This window comes from Microcaecilia unicolor, chromosome 14 (genome assembly GCF_901765095.1).
Source record: "Microcaecilia unicolor chromosome 14, aMicUni1.1, whole genome shotgun sequence".
In the NCBI taxonomy this organism is placed as follows: Eukaryota; Metazoa; Chordata; class Amphibia; order Gymnophiona; family Siphonopidae; genus Microcaecilia; species Microcaecilia unicolor.
The window spans coordinates 45,160,290-45,187,459 of NC_044044.1; the positions used below are offsets into that span (position 1 = coordinate 45,160,290).

The 27,170-nt window shown below is 49.4% G+C and overlaps 1 protein-coding gene across 3 annotated transcripts in view; it reads right to left on the bottom strand.

Annotated features, from left to right (window-relative positions):
- Positions 1–27,170, bottom strand: part of MEF2D (myocyte enhancer factor 2D) — a 184,523-nt gene that overhangs the window by 24,633 nt on the left and 132,720 nt on the right. For 2 of the 3 annotated variants that reach the window (XM_030187835.1, XM_030187833.1), the window contains exons 4-6: positions 10,709–10,846; positions 5,002–5,212; positions 3,408–3,464 (exon numbers count right to left, since the gene is read on the bottom strand). In XM_030187835.1, coding sequence (XP_030043695.1) covers positions 3,408–3,464; positions 5,002–5,212; positions 10,709–10,846 — 406 coding nt within the window. Of the gene's footprint in view, positions 1–3,407; positions 3,465–5,001; positions 5,213–10,395; positions 10,531–10,708; positions 10,847–27,170 lie in introns of all 3 variants that reach the window. The other variant, XM_030187834.1, reaches the window with a different exon arrangement.

The following is a 27,170-nucleotide window of genomic DNA, read 5'->3' on the forward strand; positions in this document are numbered from 1 at the left end:
GCCACCCTGAGGACCAAAGTCCCAAAACTGGCTTCCGAGCGCACCAAAACATCCACACTGTAGTGCTTGGAAAAGGTAAGTAGTGTCGACCATGTTGCTGCCTTGCAAACATCCACTGGAGACAGTAAAGTAGTCTCTGTCCAGGATGTCACTGTATGCCTCACAGAATGACCCGCAAAGCCTGAGAAGCCTGTTTCCCCACAAGCAAATAAGCTGATGCGATAGTCTCCTTCAGCCATGAGGCCAAACCTCTATTTACCAAAAAGCACAGTCTGTCCGACTTGCGAAACTCATTCACGACTTCCAGATATCTGATGAGGACTCTACACATATCAAGAAGCTTCAAGAAAGAATACTGAGCCTCCTTGTCCTTTCTGTGAAAGGACGGACGCTCCACAGATTGGTTGAGATGAAATGCCGATTCCATTTTTTGGAAGAACGGAAGGAACCGTGCGCAGATAGACCCTCACCTCCGAAAACCAGAGAAACAGATCCCAACAAGAGACAGCCTGATGCTCCGAAACCCTAAGTACTGATTTAACAAACACCAAGAACGTTGTCTTTACCATAAGATCTTTCAAGGAGGCCTTCCGAAGTGGATCAAAATGGAGGCTTCTGAAGAACTCGAAGAACTAAACTAAGGTTTTACTCTGGACATGATGTACAAAAGGGAGGCCACAAGTGGCCCGCTCCCTTCAAGAAATGAACATCTGGGTGAGCCACAAGAGACGTCTTCTATAGTCGGCCCCTGAAACAGGCCAAAGCCACAACCCAACGACAATCCTTTTTGAAGGCCTGCCTGGAGAAACGCTAGAATGTGCGAGATCTGAGCAGAGAAGGGAGAAAGTCCACACTCGGAATACCAGCCCTTGAATGTCCTCCACACCCTTGCATACTCCACAGATGTAGAGCCTTTCCAATCCTTAAGCAAGGTAGTAATAACCAAATCAGAATAACTTTTTCATCTCAACTGAGCCCTTTCAATGGCCAAGCCATAGGACCAAAGGAGCACGGACCCTCCATGAGTACCAGGCCTTGCTTCAGTAGCCATGTACCTGCGGATGATGGAGAGGATCCCCATCCAGCAGTCAAATCAGGTCCATGTACCACGGCTTCTGGGACTACGAGAATTATTCAACCCCAGGTGCAATGTGGATCCTTTTCAACAGGCAGCCTACCATGGTTTATTAAAACTTGCTATACCACTCCAACTGCCATGGCAGAGCAGAGCAGTGTACAATCTAAAAATTTAGAAAAAGAACTCCACAAAGGACAGGAAAGGTGCACACTCATTCTAGTAAAGAGAGAGGATAGAGGAGAACGGTAAAAGCTTGCTTGAAAAGCCAGGTCTTTAGATTGACGTTAAAGGATTTCAGGTAGGGGTCACTACAGAGGGAAAGGGGGAAGTGTATTCCAAATGTTGAGGAAGAGGAAAAAGAAGGCACTGCGTCTGGTGGATTCTATGTGGGCCAGGGAGGGAAGACATTTAATAGATGTATCTCCGGCCAGGGCTGCAGTAGGGAATCGATCCCCAATGAGCCAAGTACTTTCCAACAGCTGAAGAACTTGAGCACTTTGGCATTCCTTTTTGTTGCCTTCAGGTCCAGAAGCAGAGAACCCCATTGGTCCACTAAAAGCTGGAAATCCTGGCTGGATAGTTCCCATTCTCCCAGATCCAAGGAGTGCATCCTGAGAAAGTCCACCTCCACATTCAAGGACCCAGTGATGTAAGCTGATTTTCTCCACCCAACTCATCAGGGAGGTCGCGTACACCACCATAGGACGGCTGTGGGTCCCACCTTGTTTGCTGATATAAGCCACCACCAACGCATTTGTCAGAGAAAACTCGGACCGGAACCTCCGCCAGAAAGGGAGCCACATGAGACACCCCACAGTGCCCTGAGCTCCAAGTGATTTATCGACCACTGAGACTCCTGCTCCATCCAGGTACCCTGTGCCATATGGAACTTGTAATGAGCTCCCCAACTCGACTTGCTGGAGTCCATTGTCTCCACCTCCCATTGTGTTATCAGAAAAGGATCTCCAACAGTCAAATTCCTTGGCAACCTCCACTTCAGCATACTCCGTCTGGCAACCAGCGTGCAAGGAAGATGAAGGTCGTACTTCTGTGACACCGGAGACCAGCAGCTGAAAAGAGACTCCTGTAATGGCTGCATATGAGCTCTTACTTATGGCACCACTTCAATCACAGCCATCTTTGACCACAGAACCTGGACATAGTCCCAGACCCCCTCGGCCTGCCTTGACCGAGGAGAAGATAAATCTGTTGAACCAGCTTTGACCTCCTGCGTTCTAAAAGGAAAATCCTCTCCCTTGCTGTATCGAATAGAATGCCCAGATACTTCAGCGTTTGCGATGGAGTTAGTCTGCTCTTATCAAAGTATCTGCCTTGTCCCTGTTCGACCTGGGGAACTGGAGCAATAGCCTTGAGTGCCAGAAAGGGATCTACAGTGGCCTGAACCTTGACCGCCTTGGTTCCCTTTCGACAAGTAGACTGCAAAAAGAGAGAAGTGACTGGGCAGGAGAACTCAACTTGTAACCTTCGGTATGAATATCCAGAACCCGCTGGTCTGATGTGATTTTGCCTCACTCCTTCCAAAACTCCTGAAGATGTTTTCCCACTGGAGGATGAGAAGAGTGGTCCAGCCATGCATCATAGAAAAGCTCACAGTCTCCACAAGTCTTACTCCAGATGAGAAAGGGAGAAAGGATCAGGACTGATGCTCTGTCCCACACTTTCCAGTAAACCTCTTTCCTTCTCCTTTTTTTTTTTTTTTTTTAAGGCTGTTGTGCTGAAAAAGGACAGCTCCATAGGAAACAGGGCAGAGGTGAAGGGAAGGAAGAAGTAAATTTGCAAGACACCGGAGGCAGGGATCTGAAGACCTCCAGATATGACTCTGCAGACTCAAGCCACCCGCAAAGCTCAACTGGTGGCTTGAACCACAGGCTGAAAAGTGTGTCCATCCACCTGCTGGAGACAGAAAATACTGAGCAGCGGGACTGGATGCCAAGAGAGATATATCTCAGCTCAGTTTTCAGTTCTCTATCTCTACCTGCTGGTTGATGAACACAATCATCCCACAGGTTCTAGAATAGTGGGCAGCTATGTAATGAAATCAATTTTTTTTGTGAGTGTGAAGACAATAGGCCAGACCAGGGGTGGGCAACCACAGCCCTCAAAGGCCACAACCCAATCAGGTTTTCAAGATTTCCACAATGATTATTTATGTACAGTGGAAGCAGTATATGCAAATCAATCTTACGCATGTTCATTGTGGAAATCTTGAAAACCCAATTGGGTTGTGGCCCTCAAGGATCATAGTTGCCCACCCCTGGTCTAGATGACAAAGAAAATTAAAATGTCAAACACTGGGCCTAGCACTCACCTACTGGACTCGGACAGGCGCCATTGGAGTTGTTCAAGTCTCCTCCCAGCATTGCTCCTACATGAAAAGAAAGAAATATTGCACTGGTTAGAAATCTCCGGAGTATCCCTCTGTCCGTCAGCAACTTGAATGAGCGTCTCTCTCATGTCCTAGTCCCCATGTCTACACCACCCTGAAGAACCACCTGAGGATATAGTCTTTGGGCTTGCGATAGCAACTAGAATTATGCAAGCTCCACCATGCTTAAACATGACAGGTCTAAGGATGTGGCTGCCAATTCTCCAAGCCTGGCATCTCCAATTACTCCTAAAGGGCTCCAGGTCACCTAGAAGAGAGCGAGCTGGCCAAGGTTTTGTAGCCAGCCAAAGGATTTTATAGTAATTCCAGGTGTTCTAAGAACTGGGGAGGGGAGGAAGAGTTAAAACAAGAAATTGCTCAACCTGCCATAGCAGCCAAGGAACCATCTGAAACCCTTTCTGGTCTCATAAGCCATAAGCAACTTAGCCACAATTCACCTTGCCGTGTGCAAATCAGTCTCTGCCAGCTTTCCCTATCACCTTTCTTGCCCCCCCACCCCCACCCCACTTTCTCTGTCTCTTAAAATATTTCTTCAGCTCACATTTCCCTCACAGGAGCTCACACGCCTCGGTCTATGTGTGACTGGGAGAGCGCTGGGGGAGCTGACAGAGCTGCAGTCGTCTGTGCTAAGTGTTTGACATTAAAGGGGTGAGAATCTGGAAGGAAATTATGGCTTACGTGTGAAAACGGAGTGCTGTTTGCAACGCCACGTCAAATTCACTCAATTAAAGCCACAAAGCCAGGGAAGGAAAAAAAAATGTCTGTCTGTGCATCTGTCTGCGTTATTATGCAAAGAAACCCAGCGAGACCAGCACCAAGCTAGACTTTCTCTCTTCAGGCTGATACTTTACTTCTGAGGAGCGATTAAAGGGTCTCTAAGGCTAGTCTACCCTACCATTATGAAAATTGGGTTGCTCTGAGGTTTGATGGGGAACATAAATGTTTATGGGCTACTCCACATCAGAGCCCCATGCAGGTGTTACAACAATACTTATGAATACAGCACGGACAGGTGAAGATCAAATTCAGGGAAAACATACAGGTCAATATTCCAATCCTGAGATCAGTGTTTGTTTTAAACACCAGCTATGGTGGTTAAAATGGCCACCTATGTTCAGTGTCAGTGTCTGTAGAAGTGGTGGCCAGACAGTGGCAACATTCAGCCGCTATCTGAATAACTATGCTATTTAAATGTGCTTTTCTACGCTCCTAGCTTTATCCAGATAGTGGCTGAAGATCGCCGACTATCCATAGACCATCCAGATAGTGTCAAGGAGATCTATGAAACTTTTCAGCTGCGCTGACCTTATAGTGCTGATGTAAATTCATGGATAAAGCACTTATCCAGAGAGTGGATAAGTGCAGAAGACTCCCTCCCACAAAGAACCCATCCGGTTCAGGTGCTTTACCATTTTAGCTCTCAGAGATTTAACTAGGTGAGGACTGGGTTGTGAGGAGGAGGAGGAGGAGGAGGAGAAGGCAGTGTCGGGGAGCCGTGGCCACCAATGGGACTTACCTGCACTGGCTGGTCTCTGTGGTAAACCCGGTGACACCGTGTTGCGCTGCATCGTTGGCTGCTGCGGCGATAGGAGCCGGGGGTCTGTTAGTGAAGAGGACATGAGCGACTGGGTCACCAGGGAGCCCCCGGGGCTACTGAACTGTAACGCGTTCTGATTGGTCACCGGGACCGTCACTGGCATGGCGAAGTTCGGGGCTGGCACTGTGGACTGCAGAGACGAAAACAGAACAGAGAGACGTGAAGGAAAACACTTATTTTAGACAACGTTCTCTACGCAGCTAAATTGCTCAGTGCTCGATATTATTTCACGTTTTGTCTTTTGAATTTTTGCTTGACAAACATTTCCCCTGCAGGTAACACTAGCATATAGTGCTACACAATTACAGCGCAATTCCATCACAGTCATCTGTTAAGCGAATAAGTAAGCAAAACAATGTCTTTCATCCATTATGACTTTTAGCATTGACTGGTGACAGTCAACGTACGAAGGGCTTGATCTTCAGAGCAACTTAACCAGATAGGGCAGTCTCCTGGGTGTGGACCGGTTGTATGTTTCTATTTACGTGTAAGACTGTATAGGTTTTTCTAACCAGTACAGGGAACAGCATTGTATTAATGGACATCTCTGAGCTGTCAAAATGACTGGCATTGTTCCTACAGATTTACGTTCTTTGTATAAGCTATTTATCCAACAGTTCATTGTTTCTATATTCTGCACATCGCTATTAAAATAAAATAATTTTATTTGGTTAAATCACTTTGTCCGAGCTAGGGGTCAATATTCAAAGGCAGTTTACCGGACAGGGCAAATAAATATCAGCTCTGACCCTCCTGCCCAAATAGTAATCCAGGTACCGGCAAGGAATATCGGCTACATTCATAACTTCCAGCAGCCACAAAAGCCCTGGACATTCAGCGTCAGTACCCGAATTAGGCCCGGCAGTGAGTATCTGGGTCGAATTTGTCCTTCAGTGGTCTGCGCTTTAACAAACCGTAAGTGCCATGAGATGGGGAGTTAATAGTTCGGTACAGTGAATTTGGCATGTGAAAAGCCAAATCAAGAGGACATGCGTGACCATACCAGTTCTTCCTTCAGTCTGTCTTATCTGAATTCTCACGAGGGCCTTCTCTCAAAATACGGAACCTTCCTGCCACGGTCTGCTTTTCTTTCCCCCATGCTTTGGAGCTGGTTAGGAGCTAGACAGAAATCACCAAGTAATGGTCAAGACGGCAGGGAACATGTGGTGCGACATGGCCACAAGGCAGGCACCTCAAAATGGTGGCCAAAAAAAGGGGCCAGCTGCCAAAGATGAAAACAGGTGAGAAATGAGGTGGACAATATGTCCTCCATCCAGACAAACATTGGTTTCCCTTCTCAGTGAAGCTGAAAAGTCAGTTTCCAGCATTTGGCATGGTCTCTGTATTACGTGCCTCCATTCTGACTGCTGTCGGGAGCCACAGTACCATTCGTGACCTAGAAGTATATGGAAGTCTGGACTAATTTCTCTGGTACATCAAAAATGGATGTCATTTGGCTGTGGGATATGATAACGGATTCCAGGGCCTGGGCTTCTTACAACGTAATCACTTCAGAGCTCAGTCCTTCTTTGAATTACACTATCAACTTTACATCTTGCAAAAAGTCCAGACAGACCAGAAGAAAAAAAATCTTATACAAGCAATATTTTATAAAAGAAACTAGCTCTACAGAAGAGCATCTTGGGACTCGGAAAAGATTACCTTGGTAGTGGTGTACCTCCACCTTTGTGGTGGTTTTTTTCCCTTCCTTGGTAGTTGAAGGCCACAAGCTCTTGGTCAAAGTCTTTTCTAGTAGACCAAGGGCTTATAATTTAGAAAGGTTGACCTCACTAAGACACCCAAGACTATATTAGTAGGCTACTTGTAAAATTCACCTTCTCATAAGCAAGAGAAAAAACTTCAAGTAGAAAGGTCTCCCCAAGCTTCTTTGGACACATGGATGGTTTACACAAGACCATGATGGCTTGGGATTTAGTCTACAAATCAGGGGACAAGCTCAAACGCTGCTTCCCAAAGAACTTGGCATTCAGAAGAACTTTATTTTCCTGCCTCGTACTGAAAGCAAATGAAACACAAATTTCACCATGCAGAGCGGCCTGACTAGCATGTTCTCCCTCAGAAGGTAGGGTTAGTTTCCCAGCGGGCGAGTTGCGTTAGTCTTCAGATGAACGGATGGTTTCGTGAGCACACAAAGCCAGTTAGAGAAACAAGTCACACACACTTCAACCTCAAGAAACACTGTTGCACACGAGACTTGCTGTGCAGCTGCTCTGCCTCTGATATCGATCACTACATGGTCCTGAAGTCCCTCTGTTTTCCAAACACACCCCTTTTCCTCTCATGCCCTGACATTAGTCACTAACTGCTCAACTTTCTTCAGGCCAACAATTTCAACAAAGTAAACGCACAGATATCGTCGGCAGGAAAGGACCACTTGGTTCCCTCAGTCTTCCCATCGGTGACCACAGGTCTTACTTCATCTGTGCTCTTCTCCCTCCCTCCCTCCGTCTGACCCATGAATGCGGGAGTTCCATTCTGATTCCTCTAACCTCTAATGACATCTACTCCAGGTGTCCATCAGCCTCTCACATGCCTTTGGTGCCTCCTTACTTCAGTTTTATACGACCACCCATAGTCTTTGAGTTTGCATTCTATGGTAAAGGCTATTTAAGAACAAGAAAATAAGAATAGCCATACTGGGTCAGACCAATTGTCCACCTAGCCCAGTATCCTGTTTCCAGATTACAAGTACCTGGCAGAAATCCAATTGGAATGATTCTATCACAACTCCCCTTTCTTCAAGGTGTCGAATCTTCACCCCATCTCCTACTGCCTCTCTGCAAGCCATCTCGTTTTGGTGGCCCTCTGATGAAGTGCTTCTGCCTTGTCAGTGTCCATTTGAAGATGTAGGCTCCAGAATTCAAGGCGAAGTTTCACTGGAGACCTGTAGAGAGGTAATACTATGCCCCTCTCCCTTTCTACTAGTAGACCACTCTCTATGTAGCCTAGAATACTATTAGCTTCAACTGTTTTGCCATACTGAACCAATGTCAAAGACTTTATTAAAATTTAGATAAGCCATATCTGCTGTGCCTCCCTGATCTAATCACTTAAGAAACATTGATTATGTCCGTTTGAGAAGATCTTCGACCTTCAAAACTGTGTTCCCTAGGATATTTAATTCCTTGGCTTCAAGGAGCGGTGCTATTCCATTATTTGGTGGTCAGCTCCACTACAGGGGAGGCGAAGGGCCTCGGTGTACAGAGCCAGAGATAACATGGTGCCGTACCACTTTGCCCTGCAACCACCCGCGGGTGGCTCCACGCTATCGCAGGAGCCACATGGAGGCTATAGACATCATCAAGGCCCGCAGGAACCCAGGAGGTTGACTGGAGTGGGCTTCTTGGGCAGGATTGGAGTGGGCTGAAGCAGTCTTAAGCAGCCCCCACGGAGCACAAACACCCTTTGTTCAGGAGCGCATGACAGAGTCCCAGACCATCCACCCCAGAACAGCTCGACCTTGGAGAGACAGCTGTTGTAGCAGCAGGGGTACCCGAGCCAGAAAGGAACGGGATGGACTAGAGACTGTGATTGAGAGAGGGGTACCTGACTTGCAGGGCCAGTGTACCTCTCGGGGAATTGTGCGGCTCATACTTGAGCCTGTTCAAAAGTGGGACAGGGACGCTTTGCTTCACGGCGGGTGCCACCCCCAACCCACACTCATCGTGTGACAAGACAGCCTTGCTGTATCGCATGGCGGGCCTACACGATGGTTAATAAAGTACCAGATAGCTCAGGTACTAAGTTGTTAAAACATGTTGATGTATCAACAAAGATGCGACCTAATGTTTTACCAGTAAGAAACTGTGTAGCTGGTCAATCCTCATTTGGTGGAGAGCTATCCATCGTCTGGGGAGGCAGACAAGAAAGGCAGGAGACAGAAACGGCAGGGCAAGGGGAATGGTCACGGCCGCCTATGCTATCGGCCCATCGCCGAGGTTAAGCTAACAGATCTGGAGTTTTCCCACCCCTGCGACATGGTACTCTGTCGCTCGTCTCCGATGACTTGACATCTCTCCCATTTCACGTGACTTGTTGAACAGATGTGAGGGGTACAGTCAGCACCTTATTCACCTCTTTCCTGTTTTGGTGAACCAGAGCAGACTCTGTTCTCTTCCTCCTGTTACTCAGTCTGACACAATGATCTGTTGCCAAATCCGTGTTGCTTTTTATTGCTAAGCAAAGGGCCTCTGTACTTCCTAAATCCCCTAAATCCTGACCAGGCTTCCTTACTTACATTTATAGGTCCATGCACCCCCAGGCTGCTCCCACCTTAAGTATCTGCCCTGGTCAGTACACAGATCCTCTCCCATAAGAATAATATCAATTAGCTCAGCCAAGAGCCGCCTTCAACAATGGAGGAGAAGAGGTCGCTATGGTCCTGACATTTCTCAACTGGGACGTAATCTTCTAAAAAATAGAATTCAATCCTGCCCAATTACTAGCTTCCCTGACTGCTGTACCAGAAGGCAGCCCACATACGGACCTGAATATATAAGCCAAACCAAGACTAAAGTCACAACCCACTTCAAAAGGCAGGGTCTGTCATGCATTCCAGCTCACGTCCCTCCACTGGTGTTCCTGACCATCAAACCCTTCCTGTGAGGAAGCGATAAAAACATGGTACCCAAGCCAGACTTGATTATGAAGAAACTGCCTGTTCCTAGCCATCACAACATACGTGGGGTCGCTTCTGTTCAGTACCTTCTACACTCCGAGATGACCCAGAGAAACCACACTACCACATACTTCTAGAACGCTACTGGGCCTGCTGTTCTGTCATTTCTGACTAGGCCATGGCTGCAAACTCTCTCCAACCTTCCTATTTCTTACAGGAGGACTCTCGACTACTATCAGTGGACTAAAAGCCATCGTACAGCCGAAGGGACTCTACTTCATCATCGGTGCTGATCCAATGCATCCTCAAATCTAGGCGGCCATCGGCTTCGCTCTCCCCACCTCGGCTCTTCCTTTCGGGTGACAGTACATTTGCAACGTGGTTTTATCATTGCCCGTGAATTAAAATACGGGTTTTTGAAGTCTGCCTGTGGGCAACACATTACAAAAAGATCAGGAAGAAAAAAGGTGGGTAAGATTTTCCTGAACTGCATTCAGTGTAGTGCCCCCATCTCTTTTTTTCAGCATCGAAGAAGGGGGTGGCAGAGCAGTGAACAGACCAAGGCTCTGAAAAGCAAAGCCATGCAAAAAAAAGAAGACAATTACTCCCCCCGCCCCATCTCAAAGGTCTCTGTTTTCTGCAGGCACAGAGGTTCACTCCAACCCAGTACTCACTGCGAGTCTATAATTTTGCATCATTTTATCAAATTCCTCGTCAATCTTTTTATATTTCTCCTCCGTCTGTGGTGTCAGCGCAAACACCTCATCCGTACCGGGGCTCTCGCACTCCCTGTGTTTCTTGTGCAGCACCTGTCGTGTTTCAGATTGTTTCAGGAAGGAGGAAGGTGGGGAGGAAATGGGGTTGTTTCCATTCGGGGGGGGGGGGGGGGCAAGAGGGAGAAGACAGGAGGGAACAACGAAACAGAAAGGGGAGGGAAAAAACATCATGAGACCCACATGGAGAGAGAGGAAAGCTGAGAGTACTTACACCGTAGTGCTTAAAGAGGATGTCAAGGTCCTCGCTTGTTTTGCGGTATTTGTCCTCCAAGAGGGGACTCTGATCAATCGAGTCGTCTCCATCGGGCTCAGGGCTGTCGCAACCGTTAAAACCTTTCTTTCTTAACGTCTGAAAACACAACCAGGAAACTCTCAGGGCTTCATCATCTTGGGCAGGGAGGGGAGAAAATGGGGACATGGGGCGAACAAACGTTTAACAAAGTTATATCAAGTGTGGGATGGGGTTGCAGAAGAAAAGCTGTACCTTCTGGGCACAGCAACACCCAAGCCCTGCCCTTCACTCCCAATGTTCCAGCCCAGCCATTACTGCATTTATCTATTCCTGCAAGCAGTTCCCTTGAACCGCTGGGAGACGCCATATTTGCAATGACATCACCAGTGGAAGGAGGCTCTCATTGGTTCATGTGCTGTGCATGTGTGATGTCATCAGAGCACAACAGGAAGCTGTCAAAGTCTTCTAGAGGATCTTAAAATGCATTACTTAAAAATCATTTTTATTTGATGTAAGGGTGGGGATATGGCAGAGATTGTCCCAAACCCAAGACATAAATCACTCTTAAAGGAACAGCATTAGCAAAAAGAAATAACGGTTTAGATAACTCAGCTAGCAATTCAAACAGAATCATTATGAAGGCCTTTTTGGAAAGCACGTAGCCGCCGAGTGGGGGGGGGGGGGCAGGAGGGGCAAAATTCCCCAGGCCTGGGCCTCCATGGGGGCCTGGCGCAGGGGTCTCTCTCTCTCCTGCTCCTGTCGGGACCCAGGTGATTGCATCCCGACAGGCGCAGGAGAGAGAAAACTCCGGCACCAGGCCCCCCTTGCATTGCCTGACTAGCAGCTGCCGGGCCCTCAGGCCGCGCATGCTCAGTTTTGAGACTGAGCATGTGCGACCTGAGGAAAGCAGTCGCAGGGGCAGGCAATGCTGGGCAGAGGAAGGAGCCACGCTGCCTGCAGCTGGCGGGGTCAGCCAAGGTACTTCGGGCGGGCGGCGGCAATGAAGATTCTGCTCCAGGCCCGGCTCAGTCTCTGGGCGACCCTGGGAAAGCACCTCCTGCCTAGCTATGGCTTTCGTTATTGAACTTACACATTTCTAATATACAGGGAAGGGGCACTGGTGCCGCTGTACTGATCGTCATTAGAGGTTCTCTTAGAGGCATCATACTGCTAAACCTAGGAGGACAACTTCCTAAAGGATCTAGTCTGCTAAATCCACTAGGTCAAAATTCCCCTGAGCAAAGCGGCTGAAGCATAGTTTTATAGTTAATCTACTTCCAGGAACGCAGCAGATATTCGGCTGGCCCAGGAGCGGCACTTAACTGGACGGTACTGCTGAATATCCACTCCGACCACTGCAGCGTTTCTACTTAGAGACAGGGTGGTCTGGGGGCAGGTTCGGGCCGCAGCTGGGAGTTACACAGGCACCAGCAATATTCAGGCCAGTGCAGGCCACACGAAAGCTGACGTAGCTACGCCTGGTGAGTTATCCGGGTGCGGCACTGAATATTGGCCACACTCAAATAGCTTCCAGGCGCTGCCAAAGACTCAGGTATTCAGCGATGGTGCCCAGTACAGGCCTGGCAGCAAATATTCAGGTCTAATTTAGTCAGTGGCAGGAAGTGTTTAAAGAACCACTGACAGCTACAGGATGAATATTGCAGCCATGTGTAATTCAATTTTCAAACACACTCGCTTTAGAGAACTCAGGGGAACCCCAGTCACCAACATATCAGGGGGGTGGGGGGGGAGGGGCAGGCTCTCGTGTCCTTTCCTGCCATGTGAAATGTACCCTCATAAACTACATCACCGCAGGGACAGAGTTTTAAGGAGGTGCACCAAAAAAACACACACACAGCCAGGCAACACCCAGGTGCCGGCTGTATTCCCAGATATTCAAAGTTGGGTCATGTTCGGGCAACAGAACTGAATCTCCGGTTATATGTTGGCTGCTAAAACTTATGCAGTTAAGTGTAATATTCAGCCCTTAACCGCATAAAGGTAGGGTGGATTTTTACGCTGTTCAATTTATGTCGTTATTGTACGCCGTTAAGGGCTGAATACCGGCACGTAGCCACACAAATGCCAACTCTGCCCCTGAAATGTCCACAAGTTAGCTGGTTTCAGCTTAGGTGGAGGAGTGGCCTAGTGGTCAGAGCACCGGTCTTGCAATCCAGAGGTGGCCGGTTCAAATCCCGCTGCTGCTCCTTGTGATCTTGGGCAAGTCACTTAACCCTCCATTGCCTCAGGTACAAACTTAGATTGTGAGCCCTCCTGGGGACAAAGAAATATCCAGAGTACCTGAATGTAACTCACCTTGAGCTACCACAGAAAAAGGTGTGAGCAAAATCTAAATAAATAATAAATAAAAATAAATAAACCTTGGATACTCAGCAACACTATCCGGTTAATATTCGTGGTTAGCCCCGGATGAGCGATTTAAACAGTCGAGAGCCTGTCAGGACCATTTAAATCTCTTTGAATATCGAGCGGCAGGTGAGTGCGTGTAGACGGAAATTTATAATAGGGCATCGAGGCCGTCACAACAAACAGACACACGTGTTATAAAAGCAACACTCGTGCCTATGCGTGTTTCTACAATGACTCTAAGATAAGCAGGTTCACACCCGCTCAAAGATACAGGTAATTGTGTCTGCATATGCTGGAAAAAAGCAGCATATATGTAAGTGGTTTACAAAGCACACACAGAAAAGTACCAGTGCCAGACGTATATCCTATATGACGTAGGTGCTTTGGGGTTATTCTGTAACAGGGGGGCCTACTATCAGTGCTGGTCATCAAGTACCTACTTTCCTTTAAGGTCGTCAGACGCAATCACCCTCAAGACCCGAAGCAAGAGCGGGACTTGGGGGTGATTGTGCCTGACGACCTCAAAGCTTTCAAACAGGTAGAAAAAGCGACGGCCAAAGCCAGAAGGATGTTTGGGTGCATAAAGAGAGGCATGACCAGCAGGAAAAAGGAGGTGATAGTGCCCTTGTATAAGGCCCCATTTGGAGTACTGCGTGCAGTTCTGGAGACCGCACCTACGGAAAGATATAAACAGGATGGAGTCGGTCCAGAAGGCGGCTGCGAAATTAGTAAGCGGTCTTGAATGCAAAAATTATAGGGACAGGCTTATGAACCTCAACATGTATACGCTGGAAGAGAGGAGGGAGAGAGGAGACATGATAGAAACGTTTAAATATCTCAAGGGCATTTATGTACAGGAAGAAAGCCTTTTTCAAATGAAGGAGCGCTCTGGAATGAGGGGGCATACGACAAAGTTGAGAGGAAACAGGCTTAGGAGTAACCTAAGGAAGTATTATTTCACATAAAGGCTGGTGGAGGCGCGGAATGGCCTCCTGGTGAAGGTGGTGGAGTCGAGGACTGTTCCAGAATTTAAAAAGGCATGGGATAAGCTCGCGGAAGTTACGTCAGGTGAGGGCGGGACACGGAAGGAAGGAGTGGTCTGCTGCTGCTTGCTGCGCTTTCGAAGGTGAGGCGCTTAAGTTCAATGCCAGGGAGTGACGGAGGGCGGGTGGGCCGGACTGCAGCGGTGGCGCCGGGCCCCCCCCCCCGGAGGCCCGGGGAATTTTGTCCCCCCCCTGTTCCCCCCCCTCTTGGCGGCCCTGGACAAGCCTGCTTTATAGAGTAGGCTTCTACCAGGCACACAGTTATAGAAATGCCCTCTATGTGGGCATTTGTCCAACTTGGCACCCCGATGCTGCAAGGCGAGGGAGCCCGTAACCCTTTAGAGGGAGCGATATTTTTCTAGTGTCAAGCCAATAAACATCTATGTACATTTTTTTCAGCATCAAGGGAGTGTTTTATTAGTTGAAACCTAAAATTAGAAGCTCTACAGTGTCAGGCCATCTACACACGTAAACCCATTATTTACATGTGCAACAGCTGCTCAAGATTTCTAAAATGATCCTTAGGGTGTCCCTTAATCCTAGCGGGCAATATAATCAGACATAATTCATCAATCTGTAACTCACAGATCGTTCTAGTGGGTTCAATGTTCAATTGACGATCCAGATATACTTCACTTAAGGAGCCCGATGGCTGCCTGAATTTTAAAAAGAAAATGTATAATCAATTCCAAGACTCTGGATTCCAACTGTGCCTTTTAAACTTTCCAGAGGCTTTCATTGCCCACTTGCAACCACCAGGGTTTATTTTTCAAAAAAGAGAACATAATGAGAAACCCCTGAGACGCGAGACGTTCCGTTCCGAAACCCCTGTTGAGTCTGCCCAGCAGGAGAAGCATGGCAGCCATCCACACATATAATGAACACCTTCACTTCAAGAGCCAAAATCTTAGCGACTGTACTAGTGGAACGTTTGAACTAGAGTTGAGTTTTCATTTTGGATGAAATCAAGAGACAGTTTCATCTTTCCTCCCTGAGCCCCCAGACCGGAGAGATTAGCGTTTCGTATGAGGGCCGAAGCTTTGCTCAGGAGGAGCTCGACAACTCTCTACGTTTGACTTGTGAATATCAAGAAATCTGAAACAATCACGACTGAGAAATAGGTCACACTTGGAAGAACCACATCTAGGGATAGCAAGTTGATCCAGTGTCCGTGACAATTTAATCTCTGGTCAGCCAACAAGTTCTGTCTTAGGATCATGGATTTGGTGATGTAGGATACCTGGCCCCTAAGAGATCAAAACAGACCCATCAATTCATTTCACACAGGCCAAACAATGATTTTTAGACACAGGTGAAATTCACTCAGTAATAAAAATGTATCCCGTATTTCTACGTTCATAGGGAGAGGAGGGTTACTGCAAAGTCCATTCAGCCTCAGAGAAGGCCACCTACAGGAATTCAAAAGTTAAAAAAAGGGCAGGTTTCGATGCTGGGATGAGAGTGCAAAACCAGCTACTGAGTTCAGGACCAGAGAGAAGTAAAACAAAACCCAAAACCAATAACTTTTTTTAAGGGGCTTCAGAACTTAGTACACGCCCCCCCCAGCCACACCTATTTTGCCGTTAACGGTTATATGTAAGCCACATTGAGCCTGCAAAAGGTGGGAAAATGTGGGATAGAAATGTAACAAAATCTATATAAATAATTCTCACCTCCAACGTTTAGTGAAGCACTGAATCTACTGTTCCTAGGGTAGACTGGCAGGGCCACTCACCCTCCTAGGCTGTGACCACCACTCAACCTCACTCAGTAGCCACGCCCTCAGCCACGCCCCTTCCAGACATAATTTGCAACCCCAACATTTTTCAACTCCAACTTCCGTCATGGTGTAGATCGCAGGGGAACCATGACTGTCTGCCCCGCCCTCGCGTACAACGTCATGACGTCGAACGCGGAGCCACCGAACGACACACACCAATACACACGCACGAAGCACCAATCAACGAGCTGCAATAATTTTATTTTATTTATTTTTGTTACATTTGTACCCCGCGCTTTCCCACTCATGGCAGGCTCAATGCGGCGGGCAATGGACGGTTGTGACTTGCCCAGAGTCACAAGGAGCTCCCTGTGCCTGAAGTGGGAATCGAACTCAGTTCCTCAGTTCCCCAGGACCAAAGTCCACCACCCTAACCACTAGGCCACTCCTCCAGGATACGGGACCACACGCTGTCGGTATGTCACTGACCCCCCCCCCCCCCCCCACCACATCGCTAAAACAACAAAACCCCGCTAGCGCCCGTTTCATTGCTCTCCGAAAGATGTCTGTTTTAGAGGCTGTTTACCTTGAGAAAAAAAAATCTCTGCACAAATATCACAGTGCTAGGGTGACCCTATAACCAGCCCCTCCAAATGATACACTTTCTAACAAATGACCACTCAACCTGTGAAAAGTTATTCCCTTATTATACTTCCTCTGTGTACAACTGTATAGTGCACAAGCCAGCAATGTTTGAAAATATAAGTGAAATCATTTTTTTTAATGCTAAAAGCAAACAGAGAGGGTAATACAGCATACACAGAAAGTATACAGAGGAAAAAAGCACAACTGGGCCTTCAAGACTGAGACCACAGTTTTTAATTTGACCGACGGCGTTTTCACAGGAGCCAAATGAAGTACTTGCTTGTTCGAGCTGAGACAATGCTTTTACTTCTTCTAATTGGGGAACTGAATTCCCAAACTTTACGTATTTTGCAACTTAAAATTGGACCCCTGAGGCAGGCCTCGTTTGACGCCGAAACACGGCCCGTGTCGGGTCTCTTTTCAATGAAGGGCTCCTGTTGTGCTTTTAGAAATGCTACCCACAATATAAGAATGACAACGTGGACGCAGCAGCTCAGAGGTTACCGTTTTCTTACTTTGTTGAAGGAGAAACAGAGACTAACCTAGTGGCTTCAACTTTTCATCCTGTCTCCCTCCATGGTGCAGTCTCGGAAAAAAAAAAAAAATAGCAAACGCGAGCCGCAGCAGCCTTCAGGCATGCGCTGTCAGCTCCGGGGGCAGAGGACTGTCAGAACTGACAGCGCATGCCTGAAGGCTGCTGCGACTCCGCGTTTGTTTGTTTTTTGTTGTTGTTTTGCCGCCGCTGCTGCATTGGGAGAAGCAGCGGCGGCGGTGGTAAGAAAAAAACGATTCCATCTCAGCGGGAGACTTTCCCGCTTTGGCGAGAGTGCGGCAGATGGCTCTCCAAAGCGGGAATCTCCCACTGAATGCGGGAGACTTGGCCGGTCTGTGCGTATCTGGCGAGAGCTTTTGCCCCGGCTCTGGGGCACGTGGAAGTGCTTTCACCTCCATTATAAGCACAAATCTCATCTGTCGCGCTGCTTTCCTTTAAACGAGGGTCCTATAAGGACCCTCCAGGTGTCCATATACAGCCAGGTGCACTGCTACAGAGTTACCCCCATGTGGCCCAGTTTCAAAATCAGAAACTTGTAACACGTGAATGGAGCCATTTAACTAGCAAGGCCGTGAAAGGTTTATTTTTAATTCTGAAGCAAAAATAAGATCCGGGGGATTAAGGATAATTACTCCCTTAATCCCTCGGTTACAGCCCTGGCCGAATCCAGCACTTCTATAAAACCTACGCGTGCCTCGGAGCTGGCATAAGCACCGAGGGGGAAACTGTGAAATACACATGTATTTCGTATTATACAACGGCAATCGGAGAAATACATTTTCACCTGCCCTGGCCAGGCCTAAAAGGCCCCTGCTTGAAATCTCTGCGTCCTGACCAAGTACACATACATGGCAGCTTTCGAAATTCAAACGGAGACAAACGGAAACCCCATGAAAAAACGCCAAAGAGTCAGGTGGGGGGACAACAGAATAGCCCCACCAGCAAAACCAAAGGCAACTCCAGAGGTGAAACCACGGGACGAATTTACTGAAGCGCTAGATGCTAAAATAGACTGAAAGACTCGACATTGAACTATGTTTCGACGTGGACCGCCTGCTTCAGGAATCAAACAAACAGACTATCTGACTGAGCTGTCTAAATTCACCATTTACACGTACAGCCAAATAATACGCAAAAATGCTCCTATTTACATATGCTTCTGAAATAAGCCCCTTGACTCGCTTATGGTTAGTGTGGTGGACTTTGGTCCTGGGGAACTGGGTTCGATTCCCACTGCAGGCACAGGCAGCTCCTTGTGACTCTGGGCAAGTCACTTTAACCCTTCATTGCCCCAGGTACAAATAAGTACCTGTATATAATATGTAAGCCGCATTGAACCTGCTATGAGTGGGAAAGCGCATGGTACAAATGTAACAAAACAAACCAAACCAAAAAAATGGTATTTCACTATTGACTGGTCTCTTCACACATCTTCACCTGGAATGGTAAACACATCGCTGCCACACAGATCTCACCAATCTTACAGCCAGATGCACTAACTCCACGGAAAAAGCCCTTCCCTTACCGATCCCTTAGCGAATCGGTAAAAAACGGCCATGCATGAAGGAAATCGCATGCAAATGAGCTGCTCACTGTTAGCTCATTTGCACGCGATTTCCTTCCTAAGGAGGGGAAGCCAGTCGGCCAGCTGAGCATGCGCAGAGCAGCCAAGCGTTAGGCTGGCTGCTCTGCGCATGCCAAAGACGGCTTCATACACGTCACTCTCAAAAAAAATAAAGGACGTCCCTGACGAGCACTTGGGCGTTCTTTTCTTCAGATTTTGTGATGGGCGTCCTTCTCTTGGACGTGTTTTTCTTATGTGACCGAAATGACCACCACCAGAGAGAACCGGGGATCGGGACGTGCGAGGACGTCCAAATTAAAACTATTTGGACGTCCCTTTCGATTATGCCCCTCCAGGTCTCTCTCAGCCAATCAGTGCATTTAGCTGACACCAGTGACAGCTAAACGCGCTGTGATTGGCTGAGACCTGGAGGGGCATAATCGAAAGGGACGTCCAAATAGTTTTAATTTGGACGTCCTCGCACGTCCCGATCCCCGATTCTCTCCGGCGGTGGTCATTTCAGGCACCTTAGTCGTAAGAAAAACACGTCCAAGAGAAGGACGCCCATCACAAAATCTGAAGAAAAAAAACCGTCCAAGTGTTCGTGTCAGGGACGTCCTTTTTTTTTTTTTTTTTTTTTGAGTGAAGGATGTCCAAGTGTTAGGCACTTGAAAGGACGTCCCTGACGAGCACCTGGACGGTTTTTTTTTTCTGATTTTTGCAATGGGCGTCCTCCTTTGCATGGGTCCCGCTCACAGCAGCCCCAACGAGAGGTGCAGACCTCCCGTTAGGTTTTCCACGGTGCATGGGGTTGGAAACGGTAGTGCATCACATCGCATCGCATTCACATTATAATAGTAATTAGCTCATTTGCATTCCGTTTTCGTTAGCTGCTACCGTGACAGGAAAATGGCTCGGAGAACCCTTTTGTGCATGTCCCGGTTTACTACTTGCGCACTAAACTGGCTAGAACCAGTTTAAAAACCACGTTGCTGGCTCGTTAAGTTTAGTGCATCGGGCCCTTAGTGTCTAAACCTGTCCTCAATATCCAGGCCAACCACAAAGGAAGGCGACAGGTAAATCTGTCCTCAGTACTAAGGGCACCTTCCGAGGAAGGCAAGGTGAAAATCTGTCCTCAATACAAAGGCCACCCACAGAGGAAAGAAAGGTGTAAACCTGTCTTGACTTCAGAGTCTTACTAGGAACTACACATAAGGTCACCATACTCATAAGGGACGTAATAATCAATGCAGGAGGTGCTGGGGGGGGGGGGGGGGTCTCTCTGAATCTCTCCACAAGCCGCTCAGCTCAGAAACAGAGGAGCTGAGGGATGAGGAGGCAAAGAGACCACGAGGACTCCGAGATGAGAGATAAATTTACAGTCTTTGATCTTCCTACACAGCAAAGAGGTACGCAAACACCCATGAAACCAGATGAAAGCGCCACGTTACAGACGCCGCCAGTAAAGATGACAGTCGGACATTGGATGAGACGGTGAGAAAGGCAGAGACTGTTTAATTACAGATGTGCCTCCGTTTCCAGCCTCTCATCTCACCCTGCTTGACTTTTTCCCAGGAAAGCAGAACACGGGGAGGAGGGGGGAATGTCTCCAGATGTTCCCATGACACGGCTTTCCATGTGACTTCCCACTGGTAACCATTATACTCACATACATGCGGAGAGGTTTCCTGCCGCAGGAGGGTTTACCAAACAATTCACAGGACAGTTTCTTGTTCATATACAGGGCTCACGAGTGACTGTGGACAAACGTAGCAGTTCTCATCCCGGTCCTAGGCTCGGGGATGGGAGTAAAGGGGGAGGGGGGGAGGGGGAACAGACCGCACCATTCCTGGAACCTCACCCGGATGAGCTCTCTCAAATTAGACTAATAGATTTGATGTGCCACTTTTCTGTGGTGCAACCAAAGGTCTTTACATTTATAATATGAAGGAACATCTCATAGATCACAGGAGCAAAAACCTTGTTAAAATGTACACGATCCCCTCAGTGGTTCAACACAGTGAATACAGACGTCCATCCATCCCTCGATCTATTTCATCTACAAATTCAAAACACACAATTCAAGTGGCTTTTATTTTATCCGTTGTTCAGGGAACAGATGTGGGATAAAGCAGCTCTCCTGATATGTATATTATAAAGAAAACTAGTATAGAAGGCCCGTTTCGGTAGGCAATGAAACGGGCGCTAGCAAGGTATTCCCCCCTCCTCCCTCCCTCCCTGTCTCCAGACCCCCCTCCCTCCCTCCCTCCTCCCAAGTTCCAGACCCTCCCTCCCTTGCTTCCTACCTTCCTTTCCTTCTGAGTTCCAGACCCCCCTCCCTCCCTCCCTTCCTTGTTTCCGAGTTGCAGACCCCCCTCCCTCCCAGTTCAAGGCCCCCTGACGGCCGTCCCTCCCTCCCAGTTCAAGTCCCCCTCACGCCCCTCCCACCGAGTTCCAGATTCCCCCCTCCCTCCGATTTCAGCATCCCCCCTCACCGTTACTGATCCCGTGACCCCCGTGCCGTGAGTTGGTGAGTGTGAGTGCTCCGCCCTTGACGTCATCACGTTGTAACGCGAGGGCGGGGCACACACTCATGGGCAAAAGCGATCTACACAACTACGGAACTTCCGGCTTCATTAGAACGTTGGAGGTGCGTTTTATATAGAGAGATATGTTTTTGCTTAAGAGATTTGGGGGTTTCTAATGAAAGCCAGCCCTTCCCCTGCAACTGGACAGACCCCTTCGGATTTCCACCCTCCTCAACTCCCTTTGCTGCATCTGGCTCCACCACCGGTTCATCAGACGTCTCCGGAAGAGATGGGGTGTGAAAGAGCGGAGGTAGAACCACCGTGAACCAGGACGGAATTAAACGCCTGGCATTAGAGAGATATCTGCACATTAACATGTTTAGGGAAGAGGGCACAGTACCCCTTCGAACCAAATGGACAGCTGGTGAGTGAGAGGCGGTGAAAGAGTGTATGAAGCCTTCACCTGCAGCCTTCCTTATGAGCTTTGTCTTCCAATAAGCATGACAAATAAGTGGGGAGGGGGGGGGGGAACCGAACCTGTCTCAGAAGAGACTTCAGTGCTTCTGAAAGATGCGGGACAGATATCACCAGCAACCATAGTACTGAATCACACATAGCGCCACTGAGGGCGGGGGGGGGGGGGGGGAGGCAAGATTCCCCGGGCCCGGCCTCTAAAGGGGGGGCCCAACACCAGAAGGTTCTTCTCCCTTGATCTGTCGCTCTCCTGCTCCTACGTGTGACGACCCGGGTGATTGCGTTAATCAGCACATAGGAGCTGGAGATTGACAAACAGAGGGAGGAGCAGACGCAGGGACAGGGGCAGTGGTGACCCGTGTGGGGGGTAACAGCAGCAGCCCAAGTTGTTGGGGGGGGGGGGGGGGGGTTGGCCCTTCCCCGGACCCAGCTCTCTCAGCAGCCCTGGTACCACTATAGAACCAGCACACACACACACAGCCATCCAAACAGAGAACAGGTAGAACACAAGCAGCAAAAGAGAAAGCGTCACAGACAGGCAGACACACATAGTACCACACTGAGCAGGCAGAGCACAGCACACCACAAAGAACAGGAGCTGAAGGCCAAGAGTGTGTCATATGAGCCTACAAAGAGGACAGCTCAGAGGACACAGGAGCAGCGGAGGGAGCCTGGGACAGACACTAACAGATGCAGAGCTGGTAACAGCCTGAGCACCGATGGAGCTGAAGCACATTTGGGATTTCTAGAGAAGACGATGGCAAGGGAGAGAGAGAGCAACGGGGGATTCAGCTGCACTGACACCCAGCAGCCCGAAAGACTGGCCGGGCCCAAGAGGTACTTAAAGGCCACAGCTACTACTGCGTGTTCCCGGGACCCAAAGTCACCGAGGGCTGGGAAACACACCGGGTCACATTCCACCTCTCCTCATGCCAGCCAAGAAACCGACCCGGCCGAACTCTCCGGAGAAGGCCGGAACTCTTTCCCATCCTGCTGACAGGTTCATTAGGGTCATGCCGTTCTCATGCATACCAACCCAATTTCCCTGTTCTCACCATGAGAAATCCCAACTGCTCTCCCCTCCCCCTCTCCTCCTCCCCGAGTGCAGCAAGTCCCAGAGCAGCCCTAATTACTGAGCAGAAGAACATTCCCCATGGAGGCATGGGAGAAGCCACGTGCTCACCTGCCTCCTTCATGTTCTAGAAACATCCAAGACCTCGTGCCCTTGGCCACTTCACGGACCAGTGGTGACCCCTGCAATGGTAAAAATGCATCTATCTTTAAAGATAGGATGCCGACCCTACATTTCAAAGTATAACTGAGGATGGAACAGAGTCGCGCCCACGTAGAGAAAGTGATGCATCCAGGACTGAACCTCTGAAAACTCGACCAGACAAGGGCAGTGTTTGTCTGCTTCTGAGTGCTGAGCGGAAGGACGCCCTGGTCCGGCTTTGTACTGCTTGCCTACCGATAACTGTGCAAATGCTTTTTTTGTCGTGAGTCAGCAAGCACCGGCTGTCCCGTTGGTGGCCGTGCCACCCTTCAGACTTACCCTGTTTCTGGGAGTCAGTGTCTGTGCTGGCCCCTGCTTGTCTCTGTGTCTGTGTCTGTCTTAGGTTCTCTCTGGCTCTGTGTGCTGATTGCCCTACTGAACCTCACCTGTGTGGGCTTTGCCTCTTCCAAGATGGCTGCCGCCTCTTCGTCTCTGCCAGTATCCAAGATGGCTCCCGCTGTTACTTTCTATGGGATGCCTGCTCTGAGTGTCAAGCCTCTGTTTGGTTGCAAGGTGATTGCTGCACCTGTGGCTCTGGTGTTGATGGGCTTTATTAGTCACCTGAAGACTACAGTCCGGGCCTTTGTATCTAACCTCTACTCACCTCATCTAATCTCATGCAAAGGTCCTGGAGTATAGAGTGCTGTACCCGGTGTCAGTGTTTGCTCTGTGTGAGTGTTCTATGTTTGTTTGACTAGCTAGCTTAGGCACCGTGTAGCTTATAGCCTGTGTATAGCTTTGCTAGTGTTCTATGTTTGTTTGACTAGCTAGCTTAGGCACCGTGTAGCTTATAGCCTGTGTATAGCTTTGCTAGTGTTTTATGTTTGTTTGACTAGATAGCTTAGGCACCGTCTGGCTTGTTGCCTGTGCCTAGCTCTTCTAGTTCTCTGTGTTTGTTTCCAAGGTATGACTAGTTAGCTAGGGCATCGTCTGGCTTGTTGCCTGTGCATAGCTCTACTAGTTCTCTATGTTTGTTTCCAAGGTAGGACTAGTTAGCTTAGGCACCGTCTGGCTGGTTGCCTGTGCTTAGCTCCACTAGTTCTCTATGTTTGTTTCCAAGGTTTGACTAGTTAGCTTAAGGCACCGTCTGGCTTGTTGCCTGTGCATAGCTCTGCTAGTTCCCCGTGATTGTTCCCCATGCCAGCTAGCTGTCCGGTTAGCTATTTCCAAGACTATGTTTGTTCCTCGTGTCAGCTAGCCGTCCTGCTAAGCTATTTCCTAGACCATGTTTGTTCCTCGTGTCAGCTAGCCGTCCTGCTAGCCATTTCCAAGTCTGTGTTTGTTTCTAGTGTTAGACTAGCCGCCTTGCTAGCCACTATTCCAAGATTGTGTTTGTTCCTAGAGTGAGCCTAGCCGCCCTTGCTAGCCACGATTCCAAGACTGTGTTTGTTCTTAGTGTAGACTAGCCAGCTTAGGCCCCGCTGGCTTGTAGCCTGTGTCAAGCCTTGCTAGTCTTCTGCGTTTGGGTCCAGGGCATGACTTGTTAGCTGGGGCACAGCTTAGCTGTTAGCTGGTGTATAGCCTTCCAAGTCTCCTGAGTTTGCTCTGTGTATGTTCCTGTGTATGACTGGGTTGCCCGGGTACAGTGTCCCTATGAGCCTGGGTCCAGCTTACTAGTCATTGTGCTGAATCCTGCTGACTGCCAGAACCCGGATAGTTCCTGCTTGGCTGCCTTGCCTTCGCCTAGGTGCCCGGGGGCACCCCTGGATCTTCATTCCTGCTGCTCCTGTAAGTCCTACCGGCTGCCAGAACCTGAAGGCCCAACCCGAGGGGGTAGGCAGTCAAGTGTAGGTGAAGACTAGGTCCAGGGGGTTCCAGTTCTGTGTGTTCCGCTCCAGTGTGTGTTCCAGCCCAGCGGGTTTCACTCTTGTATGTTCCAGTCCAGTGGGGCCACTCCAGCGTGTCCAGGCCAGTGGGCCCCACTCCAGTGCGCACCCGTCCGGTGCGTTCCAGTTCCGAGGGTTCCGGTGTACAACTCCAGTCCGGAGTTCCGGTCCAGTCTTTTCTCTTTTCTACCTGGAAGGTGATTTTGCCTTAAGGACTCACAAACCCCGCGCTCCCGGGGAAGAAGCCTGAAGGTATGCCAAGGTCCTCGAGAGCGCGGCGAGCGCGTGAGGCGCGACAGAATACAAAGGCCATGAGTTCGGCGAGATCATCAGTCCAGGTGGGCTTCATGCCCATAAGTTCATGCCCCACGGACAACCCGGGGGGAACTTCTGAAAATTTTTTTGATTCCCAAGACAGTCCAGTTTCTACTTTGGATCCCGATTTAAGCCTGGAGGAATACCGAGAGGAACTTCTGTTGAATCCAGCCCTTACGGATACTCCTGAAGCAGCAGCGGAGAAAAGGCGTATCTACCGGAGTCTGGGCCACTATCACCCAGTTTTTGGCCACTCTGACCCAGTTTCTGACATGAATTCTGCCATCACGCTCCGTGAGTACCGCCTCAGACTTCGGGAAGACCCTGCTCTGCGGAATACTCCGGAGTCGGAGATCGAGAGAAGCCGCCGGGAATGTTCTCCGCCCGGGTCTTTTCAACCACCGAGGCCGAGTAGCCGGTGGTACCCTGGTAGAGTAACTCCGGATTCTTACGATGACCTTGACAACCCAGTTTCTAGTTTGGATATGATGATGACTCTCCAGGAATACCGGGTAAAACTGTTGTCTGATCCAGCCCTGGAAGATACTCCTGAGGCAGCCCTGGAGAGAGAGCGTGTTTCAGAGCGACGGTCTGTTGAAGACCCAGTTTCTGCTATGGATCCCTCCACCAGGCTCTTCTTTTACCGCTCCCAACTTTGCGGGAGGCCAGCTCTGCGGTATACTCCTGAGGCTAGGGCCGAAAGAAGGCGCCGTGGGATGCCTCCGCCCGAGGCTCTGCAGCAGCCTCACAGGTCAGGCCAAGTGAGGCATCGGACTAAGCCTCTGACTCCAGTTCCAGTAGTGACGCCACCTAGGAGCCTGAGTCCAGTTCAGGGGATGCTTCATACTGAACCCCCCATTCCAGTCCAAGTAACGAGGAAGTTTAAGGCTCCGAGGCCAGTCCAAGGAAGGTATTCGAGGGAGCCTCAGGTTCCTGTGCAAGTGGCGCTCCAGGTCGAGCCTCCAGTCCTCCTTCAGATGGCACGCCCTTTGAAGTCTCCGAGTCCAGTCCAAGGAAGGTTTTCGATGGAGCCTCAGGTCCCTGTACAAGTGGCGCTCCAGGTCGAGCCTCCAGTCCTTCTTCAAATGGCACGCCCTTTGAAGTCTCCGAGTCCAGTCCGAGGGAGGCCTTCGATGGAGCCTCAGATTTCTATGCAAATGGCGCTCCAGGTCGAGCCTCCAGTCTTCATTCAAGTGGCACGCCCTTGGAAGCTTCCGAGTCCAGTCCGAGGGAAGCTTTCGATGGAGCCTCAGATTCCTGTGCAAGTGGCGCTTCGGGTCAAGTCTCCGGTTCTTGTTCAAGTGACCCGTCCAGTCAAGCCACTGAGTCCAGTTCGAGGGGGGCTTCTAACCAAGCCTCCGGTGCCAGTCCACAGGGTGGTTCAGGTGGCACCACCACTTCCAGTCTTGAGGGCACCTCCAAGCAAGCTCCGAAGCCCAGTTCGAGGGGCGCTTCGGATCGAGCGACCGATCCCTGTCCTAAGGGTGTGTTCGGCCAAGCCGCAGTTAAAGTTTCGTCCCTGCCAGGAGGCAGAGGGCGCCTCGAGTTGCAAGTCCAGTCAAGACGCTGAGTCTGGATCGAGTTGCAAGTCCAGTCAAGATGCTGAATCTGCACCGAGTGCAGAGGTCAGCCAGGAAATTGAGTCTGCTCTTGAGGACGAGATGACGTTCCAAGAGAACTATGAGAGACCTTGTTTTGATTCAGCCGGGGAGAAGACCTCCGAAGCAATAGCTGAGAGAAGGGGTGTTCAACGGCTTGGGGCCCGGAGAACCCCATTTTCTGCATTTCAGCCTGCTAGCATGCCCTGGGGATACCAGGGCCGTCTCCTCTTGAACCCTGCTCGGCAGACGCCGCCTGAAGCTAAGGTGAGAGAGACGTCCCAGTCCGGCCAGAGGGGTGCGTCCAGCCCTGCAGCTGAGTCTCTTCCAAGTCCCAGTTCTAACCAAGATGCTAAGCCTGTTCCGAGTTCTAGTTCCAGCCAGGAGGCTGAGTCCGTGTCTAGTTCCAAGTCCGACCAAGATGTTGAGGTCGTCCTAAGTTCCAGTGTCCGTCAGGAGGCTGACTTTCTGTTGAGTTCTTGTTCCAGTCAGGCCCCTGAATTCAGTTCCAGTCAAGGGGTGGAGGCCAACC